The sequence below is a fragment of the Trichomycterus rosablanca genome, chromosome 24 (assembly GCF_030014385.1).
Source record: "Trichomycterus rosablanca isolate fTriRos1 chromosome 24, fTriRos1.hap1, whole genome shotgun sequence".
Classification (NCBI taxonomy): domain Eukaryota; kingdom Metazoa; phylum Chordata; class Actinopteri; order Siluriformes; family Trichomycteridae; genus Trichomycterus; species Trichomycterus rosablanca.
Genome location: NC_086011.1, coordinates 13,652,540 through 13,671,720, shown reverse-complemented (window position 1 = coordinate 13,671,720; position 19,181 = coordinate 13,652,540). Strand labels below are relative to the sequence as shown.

The 19,181-nt window shown below is 42.4% G+C and overlaps 1 protein-coding gene across 3 annotated transcripts in view; it reads right to left on the bottom strand.

Annotated features, from left to right (window-relative positions):
- Positions 1-16,084, bottom strand: part of hdac11 (histone deacetylase 11) — a 60,134-nt gene extending 44,050 nt beyond the window's left edge. The window contains exons 1-5 of one of the 3 annotated variants that reach the window (XM_062986866.1): positions 15,911-16,084; positions 13,185-13,257; positions 10,590-10,738; positions 8,744-8,844; positions 3,600-3,716 (exon numbers count right to left, since the gene is read on the bottom strand). In XM_062986866.1, the coding sequence (XP_062842936.1) occupies positions 3,600-3,716; positions 8,744-8,844; positions 10,590-10,738; positions 13,185-13,219 (402 nt within the window). In that variant the 5' untranslated portion in view covers positions 13,220-13,257; positions 15,911-16,084. Of the gene's footprint in view, positions 1-3,599; positions 3,717-8,743; positions 8,845-10,589; positions 10,739-12,722; positions 12,745-13,184; positions 13,258-15,910 lie in introns of those variants that run through there. The other 2 variants (XM_062986867.1, XM_062986868.1) reach the window with 2 other exon arrangements.
- Positions 16,085-19,181: the final 3,097 nt, after the last annotated feature.

Genomic DNA, 19,181 nt, shown 5'->3' with positions numbered 1-19,181 from the left:
AATCCTTACGATTGTGTACAAATACTATTATTTAATAAGCCACTAGTCACTTTAAACCTAAAACTTTATTTAATTTAGTACTATTAGTTCTACCCATCTACCTACTTATCCACCCTGCCGTACCATACCCTACCCACCTAACTACCTACACTATCCTACCCACCTAACCCTACCCACCTACTGTATGAGACTGTATAAGACAGTTGCGGCCTAGTGGTTAAAGTACTGGACCAATAATCCAAAGGTTGCTGGTTCAAGCTCCAACACTGCCAGGTTGCCACTATTGGGCCCTTGAGCAAGGCCCTTGATTGCTTAGACAATATACTGTCACACTACTGTAAGTCGCTTCGGATAATGTAAATGTACCCACTCATGTACCTAATGTACCTAAATGTACCTACTTATCCACCCTGCCATACCATACTCTACCTGCCTGCCTATCTATCTACCTACCCTATCCTACCCATCTAGCCCTACCCACCTACCTACTTACCTTCCCTACCGTACCATACTCTACCTGCTTACCTGCTTACCTACTCTACCATACTCTACCTGCTTACCTACTTACCTACCCTATCTTACACATCTAGCCCTACCCACCTACCTACTTACCTTCCCTACCCTACCCTACCCTACCATACTCTACCTACTTACCTACCCTACCATACTCTACCTGCCTGCCTATCTACCTACCCTATCCTACCCATCTAGCCCTACCCACCTACCTACCTACTTACCATCCCTACCCTACCATACCCTATCCTACCCATCAAAATGAACAGTACACACATGCAACAATGGTTCCTTTTTTTTTATTTTTTTTTTTTTTATTAAAGATACTTAAACCCCCTAAACGGGCGGCACGGTGGCTCGGTTGGTAGCGCTGTCGCCTGACAGCAAGAAGGTCCTGGGTTCGATCCCCAGGCGGTGGGTTTCCTCCGGTAGCTCCTGTTTCATCCAACAGTCCAGGTTAATTGGAGACACTGAATTGCCCTATAGGGAAATAGGTGTGTGTATGTGTATAGGCTGTTACTGTGTGCCTTGCGTCCATTGAAAAGCTGGGACAGGCTCCAGCTGCGTGACCCTAATTGGATAAGCAGTTAAGAATGTGAGTGAGTGAACCCCCTAAACCCCAGGTCAATGCCACTTAACAGTATGCAGCCTCTGAGATCCACAGACCGGCAGACTCTTCCACACTCGGCTAGCTTATTAGCAGTTCCTAAAATTCTCTTTTTCCGTTTCGCAGCCCTGACAGGCTCTACTCCGCCGCTTATCTGCAGTGCCAAAAAAAGGGCGAGTGGTGAGTCAGTTCCTCAACTAATTTCAATAAAAGCTGTTAGACTTAATGTATCCGCGTAACAAGGGAATACTGCTGATATTGAAAAGCTCGCAAATTGCCCATTTCACCCCAGGTTACGTTTCCGTCTGCAAATGAGATGCTCGAAATGGGTCTTCGCCTCCTTTTCCGACACACTCGCTTTCCAAATAAAAGCCAGAATCGTGCCCCACAGAGCTCTCGGCTGCATGTGTAAACTGCTCACCTAACCGCTTATGATACACTAAATAAAACGCAGAGGCAGTAAAAGCAAACCGGGAGAATGATAAACATTTATGAAGGAAATGCTAGGACTCCGCTACCACTATAAAAAACCTATTTTGAATTAAACACCAGGTACAGACGCTTAAATAACATGCTTTAATAAAAAATTTTATTCATGATAAAAATAGGACAGGACCCAGTGAAAATGGTGCAGCTGGATATTCCGCTAGCACACCAGCGCTGGGATTGTCAGCTCTGGCGCCCCCTAGCAGGCACAATCGAAAGTGCCAGCAGCAGACAAAATTGGCCACTAGTCTGCTGTGTGCGAAAAGGCACCTGTACAGAAGTGGACGAATGTGGAGATCAGTGTGTGACTCTCCATGCACAAGACTGGCCTCATGCACAAATCCATCAAAGTACACATATATACACCGATCAACCACCTCCTTGTTTCTACACTCACTGTCCATTTTATCAGCTCCACTTACCATATAGAAGCACTTTGTAGTTCTACAATTACTGACTGTAGTCCATCTGTTTCTCTGCATACTTTTTAGCCTGCTTTCACCCTGTTCTTTAATAGTCAGGACCCCCACAGGACCACTACAGAGCAGGTATTATTTAGGTGGTGGATCATTCTCAGCACTGCAGTGACACTGACATGGTGGTGGTGTGTTAGTGTGTGTTGTGCTGGTATGAGTGGATCAGACACAGCAGCGCTACTGGAGTTTTCAAATACCGTATCCACTCAGTGTCCACTCTATTAGACACTCCTACCTAGTTGGTCCACCTTGCAGATGTAAAGTCAGAGAGGTTCGCTCATCTATTGCTGCTGTTTGAGTTGGTCATTAGTGGTTACAGGACGCTGCCCACGGGGCGCTGTTGGCTAGATGTTTTTGTTTGGTGGACTATTCTCAGTCCAGCAGTGACAGTGAGGTGTTTAAAAACTCCACTCATACCAGCACAACACACACTAACACACCACATGGTTGGCTGGATGGATGGACGGACAGACGGATGGATACTTTAGGATTCCTAAGGATGTCAAAGCCCTGTAGCATTATACATAGAAAACATTTCCAAAATTATGTGGACACCTGGCCATTAGCTCGTTGGACATCCTATTTGAAAACCATGTGCATCAACAATATGGACTTAACCACCCTTTGCAGCTAAAACAGCCTCCACTCTTCAGGGAATGTTCTCCACAACGTTGTGTGTGTGTTTAAATTTGTGCCCATTTAGTAAGCAAATAAAAAGGTCTGAATCACAGTCAACTTTCTAATTCATCTCAAATGTTTCCAATGGGGTTAAGGTCACTAAAGTTTCTCCACTTGAACTCACAAATCATATGTTTTATACACTGACTTTTCTTTGTGAACAGGGGTACAGTTCGGAAACAGGGCCTTCCCCAAATTGGTTATAGAAAACTGGAAGCATGTTATACATGTAATGGAATTTATAAGACCGTTAGCAAAGCGAATGGCTAAAACAGCTAAATTCTAATTGGCTATATAGTTTACATAAATAAATGTATTTAATAGAAGACAAATGTTACGACCAAGCAGGCCAGATGGCACCACTGGGACTCAAACTATAACTCTGAGACACTTAGTGAGGGTGGGCACCACCTGACCGCTGCCCCTTGCTCCTCTAAAACAGTATAAGACGGTATAAGAAGAAGATAGACTTTATCTGTCATATATACATATACAGGTGTACAGTACAGTGAAATTCTTTCTTCGCATATCCCAGCTTGTTTGGAAGCTGGGGTCAGAGCGCAAGGTCAGCCATCGTACGGCGCCCCTGGAGCAGACAGGGTTAAGGGCCTTGCTCAAGGACCCAACAGTGGCTGCATAGCAGAGCCTGGATTTGAACCGCCAATCTTCCGGTTGATAGCCCAAAGCTCTACCCGATAGGTTACCACTGTCCCTATTAATATTTATCAATTCTGCAATAAGTCTTGCTGCCCACTCATACATGTATAATTGTCTCTAGATCAGTAAATAATATAGTTTATAGATTACTGATGGATTAAAGTGGTGAATGCGAGACTTACCATGATAGTTCCACCAGTCTGGGTGCGCAGCGGTCTCAGCACTTTCCTCTGCACCAAGAAGTTAGGCAGAAAAATAAGAGGAGGAATTTCAGTGATGGTGGCAACAACCAGAGACCACTGGGGACAGATAAAAACACACACACGTTGTTATGATGGAACCCAGGTGTTGATTATATTGGGGATTTCTGTCATAAACTGATATATTCGGTCTGATGAGAAAATGCAGTGAACAACAATAAACAAGAAGCAAGAATGCGCTAGAGGATCAAATCCAAGCATAACACAGACTGTACTGTTAATTCTAACATCGTGGGTCTAGTTTGCCAAAAGCATTGATGTGTCCAAGTCATAGCTTGATATTAACAGTGTAAATTTAGCCAAATATGGGTAAACTATGGGATTAGAAGTAGCTCCGATCATTTACCAGCTACATTGTTGTCTAACCTCACAGCTCAACACAAATATGCTTGTTGAAGACCTTAGTTCAAAAATTAGGGCGTTAAAATGGAGTTAGATGACCAGATGGCACAGCGAGATATTCCGCTAGCACATCAGCGCTGGGATTCTGAACTCCTCGAGTTCAAATCTCAGCTCTGCTACCAGTCGACACAACTGGCAGTGCCTGCAGCAGACAAATTTGGCCACTAGTCTGCCGGATGGGAAAAGACCAGACTTAAGAAGGGGTGTAAACACTGTGTAAAAACCCTGGTTAGTAGCCCGAGGCATGTGGAGATAGGTGCGTGACTCTCCATGTGCAAGACTGGCCTCACGTCGGTGGACTGCACACATCAGACGGAGCACGTGTCAGGCAAATATACCCTTTGCTTGGGTCCATATAAGGATGTTAAACAGACATGCTGGGACGTTACATCCTTGTCAGACTCACTTTCTTACCCTGAACCATGCTGATGTGTGATTGGCTGTTCTAACAGCAGCATCTATAATTGGTCCTGCAGTGACATGTCAAATACCTTGTGAAATCAAAGAAGCTTAAATATATGGCCTGGTTCCATTCTCTTTTATTAAAACTTAAGGATGATGCCGCTCAGGTGGCATCGTATCGAATCTCAGCTCTGCCATCCGCCTGGGCTGGGCGGCTACACGAACAACGATTGGCTGGGACAACCCGGACCAGGGTTCCTCATAACCGGTGCAATTACGACCCCTGCTGGCTGATTGATGGCACCAATGCAGAGTTGGGGGAATAATGCTGATCAGGGTGTGGCTCTCCCATACACGAGGCTGATCCACATATGAACGCCTCGTGCAGGTAAAAAGATGCAGTCGGTACTGCACATGTGTCGGAGGGGGCGTGTGTCAGTTGTGAAGTTCCTCAGTCAGCAGAGGAGGGTTGTATCGTAGAGGTGAAGCGTAACGCAATCAGGGTAACTGGATACAAACTCAAGGGTGACATTTGTTTATCAAGTTCCAGCAATGTATGTACCAGTACAATTAGAGTTGGTTGTACCCAAATGAAAAAGCACCCATTGGCAAGAGCAGGTTAGTTAGATGTAGTATAGTTCAGTACAGTTCAACATATCTGGTAGTCTAGCTTACCTTTAAAAAATTATACACTGCCTGGCCAAAAAAAAGGTCACACGCTCTAATATTTGGTTGGACCGCCTTTAGCTTTGATTACGGCACGCATTCGCTGTGGCATCGTTTCCACAAGCTTCTGCAATGTCACAACATTTATTTCTGTCCAGAGTTGCATTAATTTTTCCCCAAGATCTTGTATTGATAATGAATCCTGGCATTGTCATCTTGGAATATGCCCGTGCCATCAGGGAAGAAAAAATCCATTGATGGAATAACCTGGTGGTTCAGTATATTCAGGTAGTCAGCTGACCTCATTCTGTGGGCACATGACGTCGCTGAACCTAGACCTGACCGACTGCAGCGACCCCAGATCATAGCACTGCCCCCACAGGCTTGTGCGGTAGGCACTAGGCATGATGGGTGCATCACTTCAGCCGCCTCTCTTCTCACCCTGATGCGCCCATCACTCTGGAACAGGGTAAATCTGGACTCATCAGACCACATGACCTTCTTCCATTGCTCCAGAGTCCAATCTTTATGCTCCCTAGCAAATTGAAGCCGTTTTTGCCGGTTAGCCTCACTGACAAGTGGATTCCTTAAGGCTACACAGCTGTTTAGTCCCAATCCCTTGAGTTCCCTTCACATTGTGCGTGTGGAAATGCTCTTACTTTCACTATTAAACATCTCCCTGAGTTCTACTGTAGTTTTTCTACCATTTGATTTCACCAAACGTTTAACTGATCGCCGATCACGATCATTCAAGATTTTTTTTCGACCACATTCCTTCCTCGAAGATGATGTTTCCCCACCGTCCTTCTACTTTTTAATAATGCGTTGGACAGTTCTTAACCCAATTTGAGTAGTTTCAGCTAAATCTCCTTAGATGTTTTCTCTGCTTGATGCATGCCAATAATTTGACCCTTCTGAAACAGATGAACATTTTTTCCACGACCACAGGATGTGTCTTTCCACATGGTTGTTTAACAAATGAGAAGCTACTCACTGCATCAGTTAGGGTTAAATAACTTGTTGCCAGCTGAAACATAATCACCCATGCAGTAATTATCCAAAGGGAGGCTTTTACCTATTTGCTTAGATAAATCCAGGTGGTGACCTTTTTTTTGGCCAGGCAGTGTATATAAGTTAAGGACCCATTCAGATTTGATTAGGAATGTGTTTAATTTACTTTATCTCATGATTAAAACACAATGCATTTGGCAAACGTACCCACTCTCAGGTATATTCAGGTTCCAAACCAATCCGCCTTATATTAACGTCAAATCATCATTGACAATGATCACAAGCCACTAAATTATATTAGACAGTACAGAACAGTAGGAAAGAAAATAGATGTGGCCACAGTGGATCTGATATACCTCTCTTGAGCCCTCCAAGATATCGTTCTGCATGCAGAAAGAAAATAAATACACATTTAAAAAAAGTCTGGACACTGGGAACAGAATCTAGTTTAGTAATATGAGCCCAATGCTATGCTGTTGGTGATGTATATGTTGGGAGCACGGAGAGCATATGGAATCATGGTAGTTTACGTCAGTTGTTTTCAACTAGGGGAATCCCTAGGAGGCCTCAGTGAGCCTAGAGGGGGTCCCGTTAGATTTGAGTTAAAATGAGTAAAAAATAATCACACGCGATGGAACAAGAACATCACAGAACGGACACATTTGATTCGTCCACCTCAAAATGCAAAGGTCCATAATGATAGATGCAGATCCTGCTGAAGCAGACCCAGGTAAGGAAGTTCCTACCAGCAGTTCATCAGAAGTAAACCAGTGACATCAACCCAATTTAAAGGATGCTTAGAACAATACTGTAGCAAAAAAAAACCTATAAAAATAAAATAAAAGGACTATATACAATATACTTTCTATATACTATACTGTATATGTATAGTATATAGAAAATATACAGTATGTGGACAATGAAAAAATGATTTATAACTCCTTGTTTCTACACTCACTGTTTATTTTATCAGCTTCACTTACCATATAGAAGCACTTTGTAGTTCTACAATTACTGACTGTAGTCCATCTGTTTCTCTGCATGCTTTGTTAGCCTGCTTTCACCCTGTTCTTCATTGGTAAGGACCTCCACAGGACCACCACAGAGTAGGTATTATTTAGGTGGTGGATCATTCTCAGCACTGCAGTGACACTGACATGGCGGTGGTGTGTTAGTGTGTGTTGTTTTGGTATGAGTGGATCAGACACAGCAATGCTGCTGGAGTTTTTAAACACCTCACTGTCACTGCTGGACTGAGAATAGTCCACCAACCAAAAATATATCCAGCCAACAGCGCCCCGTGGGCAGCGTCCTGTGACCACTGATGAAGGTCTAGAAGATGACCGACTCAAACAGCAGCAATAGATGAGCGACAAGGTGAACCAACTAGGTAGGAGTGTCTAATAGAGTCGACAGTGAGTGGACACGGTGTTTAAAAACTCCAGCAGCACTGCTGTGTCTGATCCACTCATACCAGCACAACACACACTGACACACCACCACCATGTCAGTGTCAGTGCAGTGCTGAGAATGATCCACCACCCAAATAATACCTGCTCTTTTGGGGAAAAATGAATATAGAGAAACAGATGGACTACAGTCAGTAATTGTAGAACTACAAAGTGCTTCTATATGGTAAGTGGAGCTAATAAAATGGACAGTGAGTGTAGAAATAAGGAGGTGGTTTTAATGTTATGGCTGATCAGTGTGTATGTATAGTATATAGGGAGTATGAATGATACAGCAAATATAAACAAGAAAAAAGGAATTATGGAGTATGAAGTTGCAGGATATTTTGTTAATACTAACATGTCACAAATATTAAACCCCCACATAATAATGCTGATCTGAAAAGCTACTGAATGATCTAAAGTTTGGTTACAAGATATGTAAACCATTTTGGATGTGGTTTTTAAAGATTACAACTTCATGGTCACTCCACAGCACATGCTATATTTGTCCAAGTTCAATAGTAAGGGTCAACTACAACACACCAGAAAGAATTTGGATAGGCCTGAGACATTGTATTGGAGCGACCAAACTGAAACTGTTTGGCCATGTGTATGAGCAGTTTGGCTTATGACCAAAAGAATACAATCCCCACTATCACAATCAAGCTAGCAAGTGGTTTAGTGATTGGGGATGACTTTCTTCTGCAGAATTCTGTGGTAAAATTGAACCTTGGTGATTATTGGACAGTGATCCCAAGCACTTCCAAGTCAACAAAGCTTGATTAGGGAATCAATTCTGCAATATCCTGGAGTGGCCTTCTTAGTGTCCAGATTTAAATCCCTGAGAAGATCTTTGATGAGTTTTAAAGAAAGCAGTTGCAGCATGAATGCCATCAAACCTCAATGAGCTAAAGGATTGATGTGCATCAGATTAATGTCCCTACCTTTTAAACTTGGCAGGGGTACATATTTCTATCTGAGATCTCTCTGTACTGTGCCCCACTACCAAGCTAAAGAATTACTTGGGACAAGTTCCTCTAAGCTGAGCAGTTTCATGACTGATTTTTATGGAGAAATAGCTAGAACATTGACACATCTGGTTTATATGATAGTCTAAGAATCAGAGAGCTGTACCTTGAGTTTGCTCAAGTAGCGTTTGGTGTGAACCACTAGCAGATCCTCCTCACTGGCCTCTCTGGCTGGGACTATGGTCTCATCCGTGATAAACTGTTCTTCTGTGTGGGACCCAGAAATGGAAATTTGCTTAAAAATATATTAGTTAATATAGACCGACCAGGCATAACATTACGACCACTGACAGGTGAAGTGAATAACACTGATTATCTCATCATCACGGCACCTGTAAGTAGGTGGGATATATTAGGCAGCAAGTGAACATGATTTGAGCGAGTTTGACAAGGGCCGAATTGTGATGGCTAGACGACTGGGTCAGAGCATCTCCAAAACTGCAGCTCTTGTGGGGTGTTCCCGGTCTGCAGTGGTCAGTATCTATGAAAAGTGGACCAAGGAAGGAACAGTGGTAAGCCGGCGACAGAGGCGCCCAAAAGAAGCGAAGGCTGGCCCGCGTGGTCCGATCCAACAGACGAGCTACTGTAGCTCAAATGCATCACAGTTTGTTACATATGGGGCAGACCAGTCAGTTAGAAATGTGGTCATAATGTTATGCCTGATCAGTGTACATTTCTGTACAAAACATCAGGGTGTCAGTGTGGTATAAAGTTAATAAGTCTGTACTTTTTTTATAAACTTTTGTACTAAAGACCAGTTATTTTTAAGTCTAAGTTTCCAGACCCCACTGGTTGTTATAAGCAGCACGGTGGCCTGCTCTTAATTTAAGAGCAGGGCACTGGTTCGATTCCCAGGTAGAGCGCTCTACTTTCTGTGTGGAGTTTGCATGTTTTCCCTGTGTTTGCATGGGCTTCCTCTCACAGTCCAAAGACATGCAGTCAGGTTCACTGGAGCTACCAAAACTGCCCTAGGTGTGTATGTGTGTTTGCCCTGTGATGGACTGGCAACCTGTCCGTGGTGTTTCCTACCTACTGCCCAGTAAATAATACGCACAGACGATGAATGAGTGAATGATTGTTACAGCCTTGTTTCTACACTCACTGTCCATGTTATCAGCTAACATAGTTCTACAATTACTGCCTGTAGTCTATCTGTTTCTCTGCATGCTTTGTTAGCCTGCTTTCACCCTGTTCTTCAATGGTCAGGACTCTCCCAGGACCACTACAGAGCAGGTATTATTTGGGTGGTTGATGATTTTCAGCACTGCAGTGACACTGACATGGTGGTGGTGTTTTAGTGTGTGTTGTGCTGGTATGAGTGGATAAGACACAGACCTCACTGTCACTGCTGGACTCAGAATAATCCACCAACCAAAAATATCCAGCCAACAGCGCCCCATGGGTAGCGTCCTGTGACCACTGATGAAGGTCTAGAAGACGACCGACTCAAACAGCAGCAATAGATGAGCGATCGTCTCTGACTTTACATCTACAAGGTGGACCAACTAGGTAGGAGTGTCTAATAGAGTGGACAGTGAGTGGACACTGTATTTAAAAAACTCCAGGAGCAATGCTGTATCTGATCCACTCATACCAGCACAACACACACTGACACACCACCACCATGTCAGTGTCACTGCAGTGCTGAGAATGATCCACCACCTAAATAATACCTGCTCTGTGGTGGTCCTGTGGGGGTCCTGACCATTGAAGAACAGGGTGAAAGAAAGCTAAAAAGGTATGTAGAGAAATAGATGGACTACAGTCAGTAATTGTAGAACTACAAAGTATTTAAAGGACATCTAAACTCTACACAGAAAGGACCCAGATTGCTCCACATGGCAATCGAACCCAAGACCTTGCTTTAAAGCGACAGTGCTACCCAATATGAAATGAGAGCATCTCAGTATGTGATGTGTGATGTAATATAACAAAGTTAGGTGATTGTTTACCTTTTAAAAAGCCAATGACTTTCCCCCATTTGCCAGCATCAAATGGGTGGAGTTTCTCCAGACCCATAAAGGTGATGTTGTACTGTGGTGAGTAGACGATCGGCAGGCATGTCGCAGGGACCTGCACATACAGCTCCGTCTGGTGTGAGCTAGAAATATATATATACAGACAAACAAGGTCACATGACATAACATTACAGGCTTCATACAGGTGACTAAATTCTGATTTTTTTAAATTATATTATATAAAACAGAACAAATAATTATCACTACAAATCCGAGTAAGTACATTTTCCCACCAATTTTCCTCCCAATCTAGTCGTATCCAATCATCCTATTGCATTACACTTCCTTTCTACCGATGTTGAACTTCACCCTGGCTGAGGAGAGCGAGACTAAGACACGCCCCCTCCGACACGTGTGCAGTAGCCGACTGCATCTTTTCACCTGCACGAGGGGAGTTCATATGTGGATCAGCTTTGCGTACGGAGAGCCACACCCTGATCCCATTACCCACCCGACCAGCAGAGGTCGTAACTGCATCAGTTATGAGGTCCCTTCCAGCACCCTGCCCGTAAACAACGGCCAATCGTTGTTCATGTAGCCGCCCAGCTGAGTTTTGAACTGACGCAACCCATGCGACTGCATTTTTTCACCTGCACGAGGCGAGTTCATAAGTTGATCAGCTTTGCAGCTTTGTGTACGGAGAGCCACACCCTGATCCCATTACCCACCCGACCAGCAGAGGTCGTAACTGCATCAGTTATGAGGTCCCTTCCAGCACCCTTTTTCACCTGCATGAGGCGAGTTCATATGTGGATCAGCTTTGCAGCTTTGTGTACGGAGAGCCACACCCTAATCCCATTACCCCCCCCCCCCCCCGACCAGCAGAGGTCGTAACTGCATCAGTTATGAGGTCCCTTCCAGCACCCTGCCCGTAAACAACAGCCAATCAATGTTCATGTAGCCGCCCAGCTGAGTTTTGAACTGACGCAACCCACGCAACTGCATTTTTTCACCTGCACGAGGCGAGTTCATATGTGGATCAGCTTTGCAGCTTTGTGTACGGAGAGCCACATCCTGATTCCATTACCCCCCCCCGACCAGCAGAGGTCGTAACTGCGTAAGCTATGAGGTCCCTTCCAGCACCCTTTTTCACCTGCATGAGGCGAGTTCATATGTGGATCAGCTTTGCAGCTTTGCGTACAGAGAGCCACACCCTGATTCCATTACCCCCCCTCCCAACCAGCAGATGTCATAACTGCATCAGTTATGAGGTCCCTTCCAGCACCCTGCCCGTAAACAACAGCCAATCAATGTTCATGTAGCCGCCCAGCTGAGTTTTGAACTGACGCAACCCACGCAATTGCATTTTTTCACCTGCACGAGGCGAGTTCATATGTGGATCAGCTTTGCAGCTTTGTGTACGGAGAGCCACACCCTGATTCCATTACCCACCCGACCAGCAGAGGTCGTAACTGCATCAGTTATGAGGTCCCTTCCAGCACCCTGCCCGTAAACAACAGCCAATCGTTGTTCATGTAACCCACGCAAATGCAAGCAAGCTGTAGCCTAGTGGTTAAGGTACTGGACTAGTAATCAGAAGGTCGCTGGTTCAAGCCCCACCGCTGCCACTGGTGGAGCAAGGCTCCTGAGCAAAGACGTTAACCCTCAATTGCTCAGACTGTATACTGTATAATGTAGGTCGCTTTGGATAAAGGTGTCTGCTAAATGCAGAAAATGTAAATGCTGTCTAGACCTTCAATTATTTATTTTGTGTTTCAACTAATAAAAATTATTGCTTTTGTATAAACAGTCATGGCCAAAAATATTGACACCCCTCTACTTTGTTCAGAAAATGCACCACTTCCAAAAAGCTATTGTAATTACGTAGCTTTTTATTTCATTATAAATGTTGATTACAAATGTTAATTATTAAAGAATTGCATAAATGGACTGGACAAAATTATTGACACCCTCAGCTTAATAATTGGGAACACAATCTTTGGAGCTCTATGGACTTTTGGACCACTCTACATTTATCAAGTGTTCCAGATCTCTCAGATTTAAAGGGTGTCTTCTGTCCTCCAACTGCTCTTTTAAGATCCCCCCACAAGTATTCGATGGACTCACAGCTGGCCACATTAGAACCGCCCATTCCTGGGTACTTTGGGTCACTGTCCACATGACGTTCTTTGACGCTTGTTGTCTGTTTCAGCATTTGGGTCCCCCTTGATCTACCTCCTTGATCTCATTCCCTTACATCCCCTTGCATAGTGCAAGCTGACACTGTGTCTGAGGTTGATTTAAGTTCTTCATCCACCATTCGAATGGCACCTTTGCTTTTCCTCTTCCCTCTATGTCCCGGGAGGTCAGCTACAGTACCATGGGCTGTAAACTTCCTAATGACATTTTGCACTGTGGGCACAGGATCATTAAGTTCCCTGGAGATGGATCTAAGATTGTTCATGCTGTTTCTGCTTGGACGATTACGAGCTCTTCTTTCTTTTCTTCGTGCACAGTGTGGTACAGACAAACAAACTGACTGCAGTTTCTGTATGAAGAGGAAATTATAGTTCTGAATATACTGCATACCTTTTCTTTCCTTCTGGACTTTCTTGATTTGACATGTTGAACACAGCATGCCAGATTTCAGCTTGAAGTAGGTCTAGGGACAAAAAGAAAAAAAAAAAATCATACTGTAAGTGCAGCAATTCAAGCTAATCTGTACAATACATTTAACTAAAATGAATAAGAAAGTGCTTCTATATGGCATTGTAAAAGCACATTTGTCAGTTTCTCAAAAAAATAAAATAGCAGCTAGGTATAAACAAGGTTTAAAGTAACTATAAAAGCAAATGTATTGCATTTTTGTTTTAATTACAATATATTTCATTTCTTTATATTTTCAGTTATTTTAATGCCAGTTTGGACAGCTAAAAAGTAACTGTTGTGACATAATTATGATGACAACAGGTGGGTACTGGGCCATTATCAGCACTGCAATGACATTAACATAGCAATTTAATGCTAGTGTGTTTAGTTCTCGTATATCAGGTGCAGCAGTGTTGTTGGGACTTTTATTCATTCATTCAACTGTTCAACAACTTGATCTGAGTGGCTCGCCAAGCACTCACAGACAAAAATATCTGACATGCTAAATATCTGGGCCTGTCAGCGCCTCAAAATCATGTAGTGTGAAAGGTGTTGCGATCAGGTTCTGATTGTTGTGAACGCAAGATACAGAAGGGAAATCCTGGGGGAGGAGATGTAAATGTGTGGGGCAGGGGCATAATATACAGTAGTTTCTATCAGAATACATCAACATACACAAGCTTTACAGTATTTGTGACTTATTGTCCAAACTATAACACCAACGTTGCATTGTAAAAAGAAATTTAGTTGACTTTCAACTCATTCCACAGAACAGAACAGAACAGAACAGAACAGAACAATCCCTGCTGGCCACGTAGCTAAAATTAACTTTTTCACTTAGATTTCATTGCTCGCTTCTTATTGGCGTGCATTTTTGGACATGGTATCATTAAACCCCTTGTCAATTGACACAGGGATTTGCTCACCAAAAGCAACATGTTAGAATGGCAACTTAACAAAAACACATACAATTTAGACAATTATTTACATTTAATTACATTTTTGTAGCAGGTGGTGCAGTGCATCCTGAGGTAACCCAGAATAACTGCACTCCCCAGCTCTTACTGGAGTGGCGCATAGCATTCTGGTATACCCACTCTTGGTAGATTTTAGAAAGCTATTTGCTCACAACACTAATAAAATGTATTAGGGAAGGACCTGGATGTCTTGCACAACTCTCAGTGAAAATGAAATCTAAATAATTGCATAAATTGTTAAATAGTTGTGATTTTAACATTACAGAGTGTATATGTGTGATGTGGTGTGGTGTAAAGGTGACGGTACGCGTGTGTTTACTGGTTTTGGAGCTAAGCTTAGTATTCAATGTCTATTTACTGTAGTTAGTAGACTCCTGCTCCACCAGGTCAATAAAAGAACATAAAATGATTCCTTTGAACTCGAGTCGACACCACAGTAATTACTGTGTAAAAATACATATACATATAGTTTTATATCATTAAATATAAAAACTATATTCATTAAAGGTTACACATAATATCACTAACTTTATGTTCTTTTTATGTTGGGAAGAAAAGCCACTAAACAAAGAACCATTCGGTTCCCAAAAGAACCGACTCAAACTTATATGACTCTGTGTAAAATAATACATACACATATAGTTTTATTTAGTTAAAGTTGTTTAATTAAACAAAATTCATTAAAGTTCACACATAATATCACTAACTTTAGATTAGGCTGGGAAGAAAACGATAATGCCACTAAACAAAGAACTATTCGGTTCCCAAAAGAACCGACTCAAATTTATATGACTCACAAAAAAAAAAAATCAAAAACACAGATGGTCTTTGGATTGTGGGAGGAAATCGGAGCTGCTGGAGGAAACCCACACAGAAACGGGGAGAACATGCAAACTCCACACAGAAAGAACCTGGACTGCTCCACTCAAACTTATATGACTTAATAAAAGAACATAAAATGATTCCTTTGAACTCGAGTCGACACCATAATAATTACTGTGTAAAATAATACATACACATATAGTTTTATTTAGTTAAAGTTATTTAATTCAACAAAATTCATTAAAGTTCACACATAATATCACTAACTTTAGATTAGGTTGGGGAGAAAACGACAACGCTACTAAACAAAGAACCATTCGGTTCCCAAATGAACCGACTTAAACTTATATGACTCAATCAAAGAACATAAAATGATTCCTTTGAACTCGAGTCGACACCACAATAATTACTGTGTAAAAAATACATATACATATAGTTGTATTTAATTAAAGTTATTTAATTAAACAAAATTCATTAAAGTTCACACATAATATCACTAACTTTAGATTAGGTTGGGCAGAAAACGACAACGCTACTAAACAAAGAACCATTCGGTTCCCAAATGAACCGACTCAAACTTATACGACTCACTAAAAAGAGTCAAAAACGCAGATTAGCGCCAGCGCCTGAATTGTGAAGTACAGTACTACATTTCCTACAATTCTTCTCTATTCCTGCGCATGCGCTGCAGAAATTTCAGAGACGCAACATCCAATGTGTTTATAAACATTGCTATTCGAGTTTACAGACGCACTCAGTCGGAATAAATCACACTGTGGTATTTAATGCATCATTGTTATAACCGAATCAGTGATCATTGAGTCTATTTAATGCTGAAAATCGCTGTGAATGTAAGGCACGACTCACCTGCTGGGCATTTTATACTTCTCTTACTTCTAGGCTCATTTTATCCCGTCGTCTAGAAGACATGCAGGAATCTAAATGTCCTGTTTATTCTTCTTTTATGTAAAGAAATGTTTTAAACTACGATCACTCCCACCACCAGTCTCTGCTACTTTAAACACCGCTTGTTTTTCCTGCTTTCAGTTTCCCGACGCTGCACGCGCGCACCCTCCTTGTGACGTCATAAGATCTTAACAAGGCAGCGTCTAAAATATTTACTCATCTCACTGATACTTAAAAATATTCTACACAATATACACACACACACACCCACCACTTTATTATGCACACCTGGTTCATTCATTAATTTGTATGTAAGTTGTGGGTATACATGTACTGACTGTAGCTCATTGATTGCTTTGTACACTTTGTTATCCCGCTGTTCGCCATTTATCAATCCAAAGGGACCCCCATATGACCCCCTCTGACCAGATATCAGCTGGGTGCTGGGCTATTATAAGCACTGCGATGACATTAACATAGCAATTTAATGCTACTGTGTTTAGTTCTCGTATATCAGGTGCAGCAGTGTTGTTGGGACTTGTATTCACTCACTCATTCATTCATTCATTCATTGTCTGTTGTACCACCTTTTTTTATCCAATTCAAGGTCACCATGGGTACAATTCACCCGGGCAAAAGCCAGGAAACATGCCAGACAGGTTGCAAGTCCATCACAGGGCAAACAGACCCAAACACTCATACCCAGCTTTAGTCAGCCTGACTGCACGTCTTTGGACTGTGGGAGGAAACCGAAGCACACAGAGGAAACCCACACGCACACAGGGTAAACATGCAAACTCCACACAGACAGGACCTGGACTGCTCCACTTGGGAATCAAACCCAGGACCTTCTTGCTGTGAGGTGACGGTGCTACCCACGAGCCATGGTGCTGCCTGTTGGGACTTTTTAATACTGTTTAAACTTTTCACTCTTTATTAGAAACGCAATAAGTGTTGAGTTTGAGAATAGGGCTTTTTTGATCAGAGAGTGCTGTTGGCTTTGTATTTTTGCTTGGAGCACTATTCTCCTCCCATCTTTGACACATGCGTTTAAATCCCAGCAACACCACTACAACTTATACACTCATACTCAAGGACGGATTAAGGATAGTCTGGGCCCCTGGGCATCCTTTTGGCGCATCCTAATCCTGAGTTCATTCTTAATACAAGCCAGTTTGGAGAATGAACGCTCCCCTTCACAATTTGTGATAGGCACAGTCAAAAAAAGTCTAAGTGCTATGTAGACATTTGGAAAGGTTGACTGTAAATTCAAATTTATCATGGTTTTGAGCATTTTACTAGGACATTTTTCTTTTTCTGTTATGAATGATTTGTATTGTATCAATTCATCTGCCAGGCTCATGTTCAGATCTCACTGTTGGACATATTGACAGGCATGAAAAGAACATCAAATAGCTCAGTTAAGTGTGTGTATGCATTCAAACTGCTTGAAATTGCTTGTCTTAAATTTAAATAATTGCAAAATTGCTAAATTAATTTGTGTCTCTGCGCTTAAGAGAAATTGAACATAATAATTTTGAAACAATACAAATTCAGAAACATTAAGTAAGGGCCTGAATCGCATATTTGCAACAAAACGTCTGTTATGAAATATGGTAGCTTGCCTGGCAATTTGTAGGTCCCTAGAAAGTCAAGGAGCCATGGTAAACGACTTCTATGGAAGTCAAGGGCCCCATAGCAGGGGCCCTCGTGATCAAGGGCCCTCTAATGGTATGCCCTGCTCTTCTCTAGGGCCCCCTGGTAGGGGCTCTCATAACCAGGACCCTCAAAAAATATGCCCCCCTCTTTCCTAGGACCCCTAATAGCCAGAAGTCGAAGTCAGAGCAGTGCCACAACGCCTAATCCATTTTCATAAGGGGCCCAAAAGCATGGCTAGGGCCCAAAAGCATGGCTAGGGGCCCCAAAAGCATGGCTAGGGCCCCCAAGAGGCCCTGCGGTCAAAGTCCCTAATAGTCAGAGGATCCTTAAAATGGAGGGCCCTCGGAAATAAAAATATATTGTATCATAAATATTGATAGGCATCGCAAAATGTTTTGGGCCAGGGCCCCCCCGGGGCCCTCTGACCTCAAGGGCCCATGGGCGCTGGCCCCACTGGCCCGGTCAGTAATCCAGCCATGCTCATACTAGTACAAAACATATTACCATGCTAATACCATTTTAGTATCATTACAGTGCTGAGCATGGTCCACCACCTAAATAACATATGGTCAGTGGTGGTCTTTTTTTTTTATTAATAAATGGGGGTTGGGGGTTAACAGTAATGGTGTACAGAGCAACAAACGTGCAGTAAACACAACGTGAATGTTAATGTCGGGGCTGGTCCGCTACAAGTGACACAAGACAGAGGACATTGGAGAAAGCTGACCCATCTATGCAGCCAACCATTGCAAAGTGACGACGGCATAGTAATGTTACATAAAAGTGCCATCACTATCAAAATCACTATACGTATGTGATCATTAGCATGCGACAGGCTGTTATATACCTGACAGCAATTGTTATGACAGCATGTGACATGTAGGACTAATAATCATATGATTGCCAGTTCAAGCCCCACCATGGCGAAGTTGCAATAATCATAAGTCACTTTGGATAGAAGTGTCTGATAAATGGCACAAATGCAAATGGCGTGACATGTATGACATGTTAGTGTCACGACCAAGGGTTTATTTTGTATATATTTTGTATGAATGTCACTGCATCTTTCATGCATTCATATACTGTACACATTTGTATGCATCACAGTAGTTTGCATTTTAGGGGCATGGTGCATTTAAAATCCCACATGACAAAAATAAAGTGTAATCAGATGATGAACTGAAAAATGAAAGGTGTTGTTTTCTTATGTGTGACAAGTTTGCTGTTGTGAGACAATGCTGCAATCAACAGTCCAGAGAGAAAGCAGGAAATGTACTACGTAATTGACTGGAATGCTCATTCAAGTGGCTCTTTCATGCAATGAGAAAGCACGGATCAGGCAGACCCTGTCATTATAGCCTCCTTTTGCAGTCAGCAACTTCTTCTTATAGTTCTGTACATTGAAGTCGATGAGAATCAAAGTGTGTTGGTCATTAACGTCTATTCAGGTTAAATCTGGACTTTTACTTTACTGTAATTTTGCTTCACTTTGTCTGCTAGTTTTGCAGAGCTTTTATTGAGCTGCAAAATGTACAGTATGTTGATGGTAGCTTACGTCTTTCTAAAATCCCAA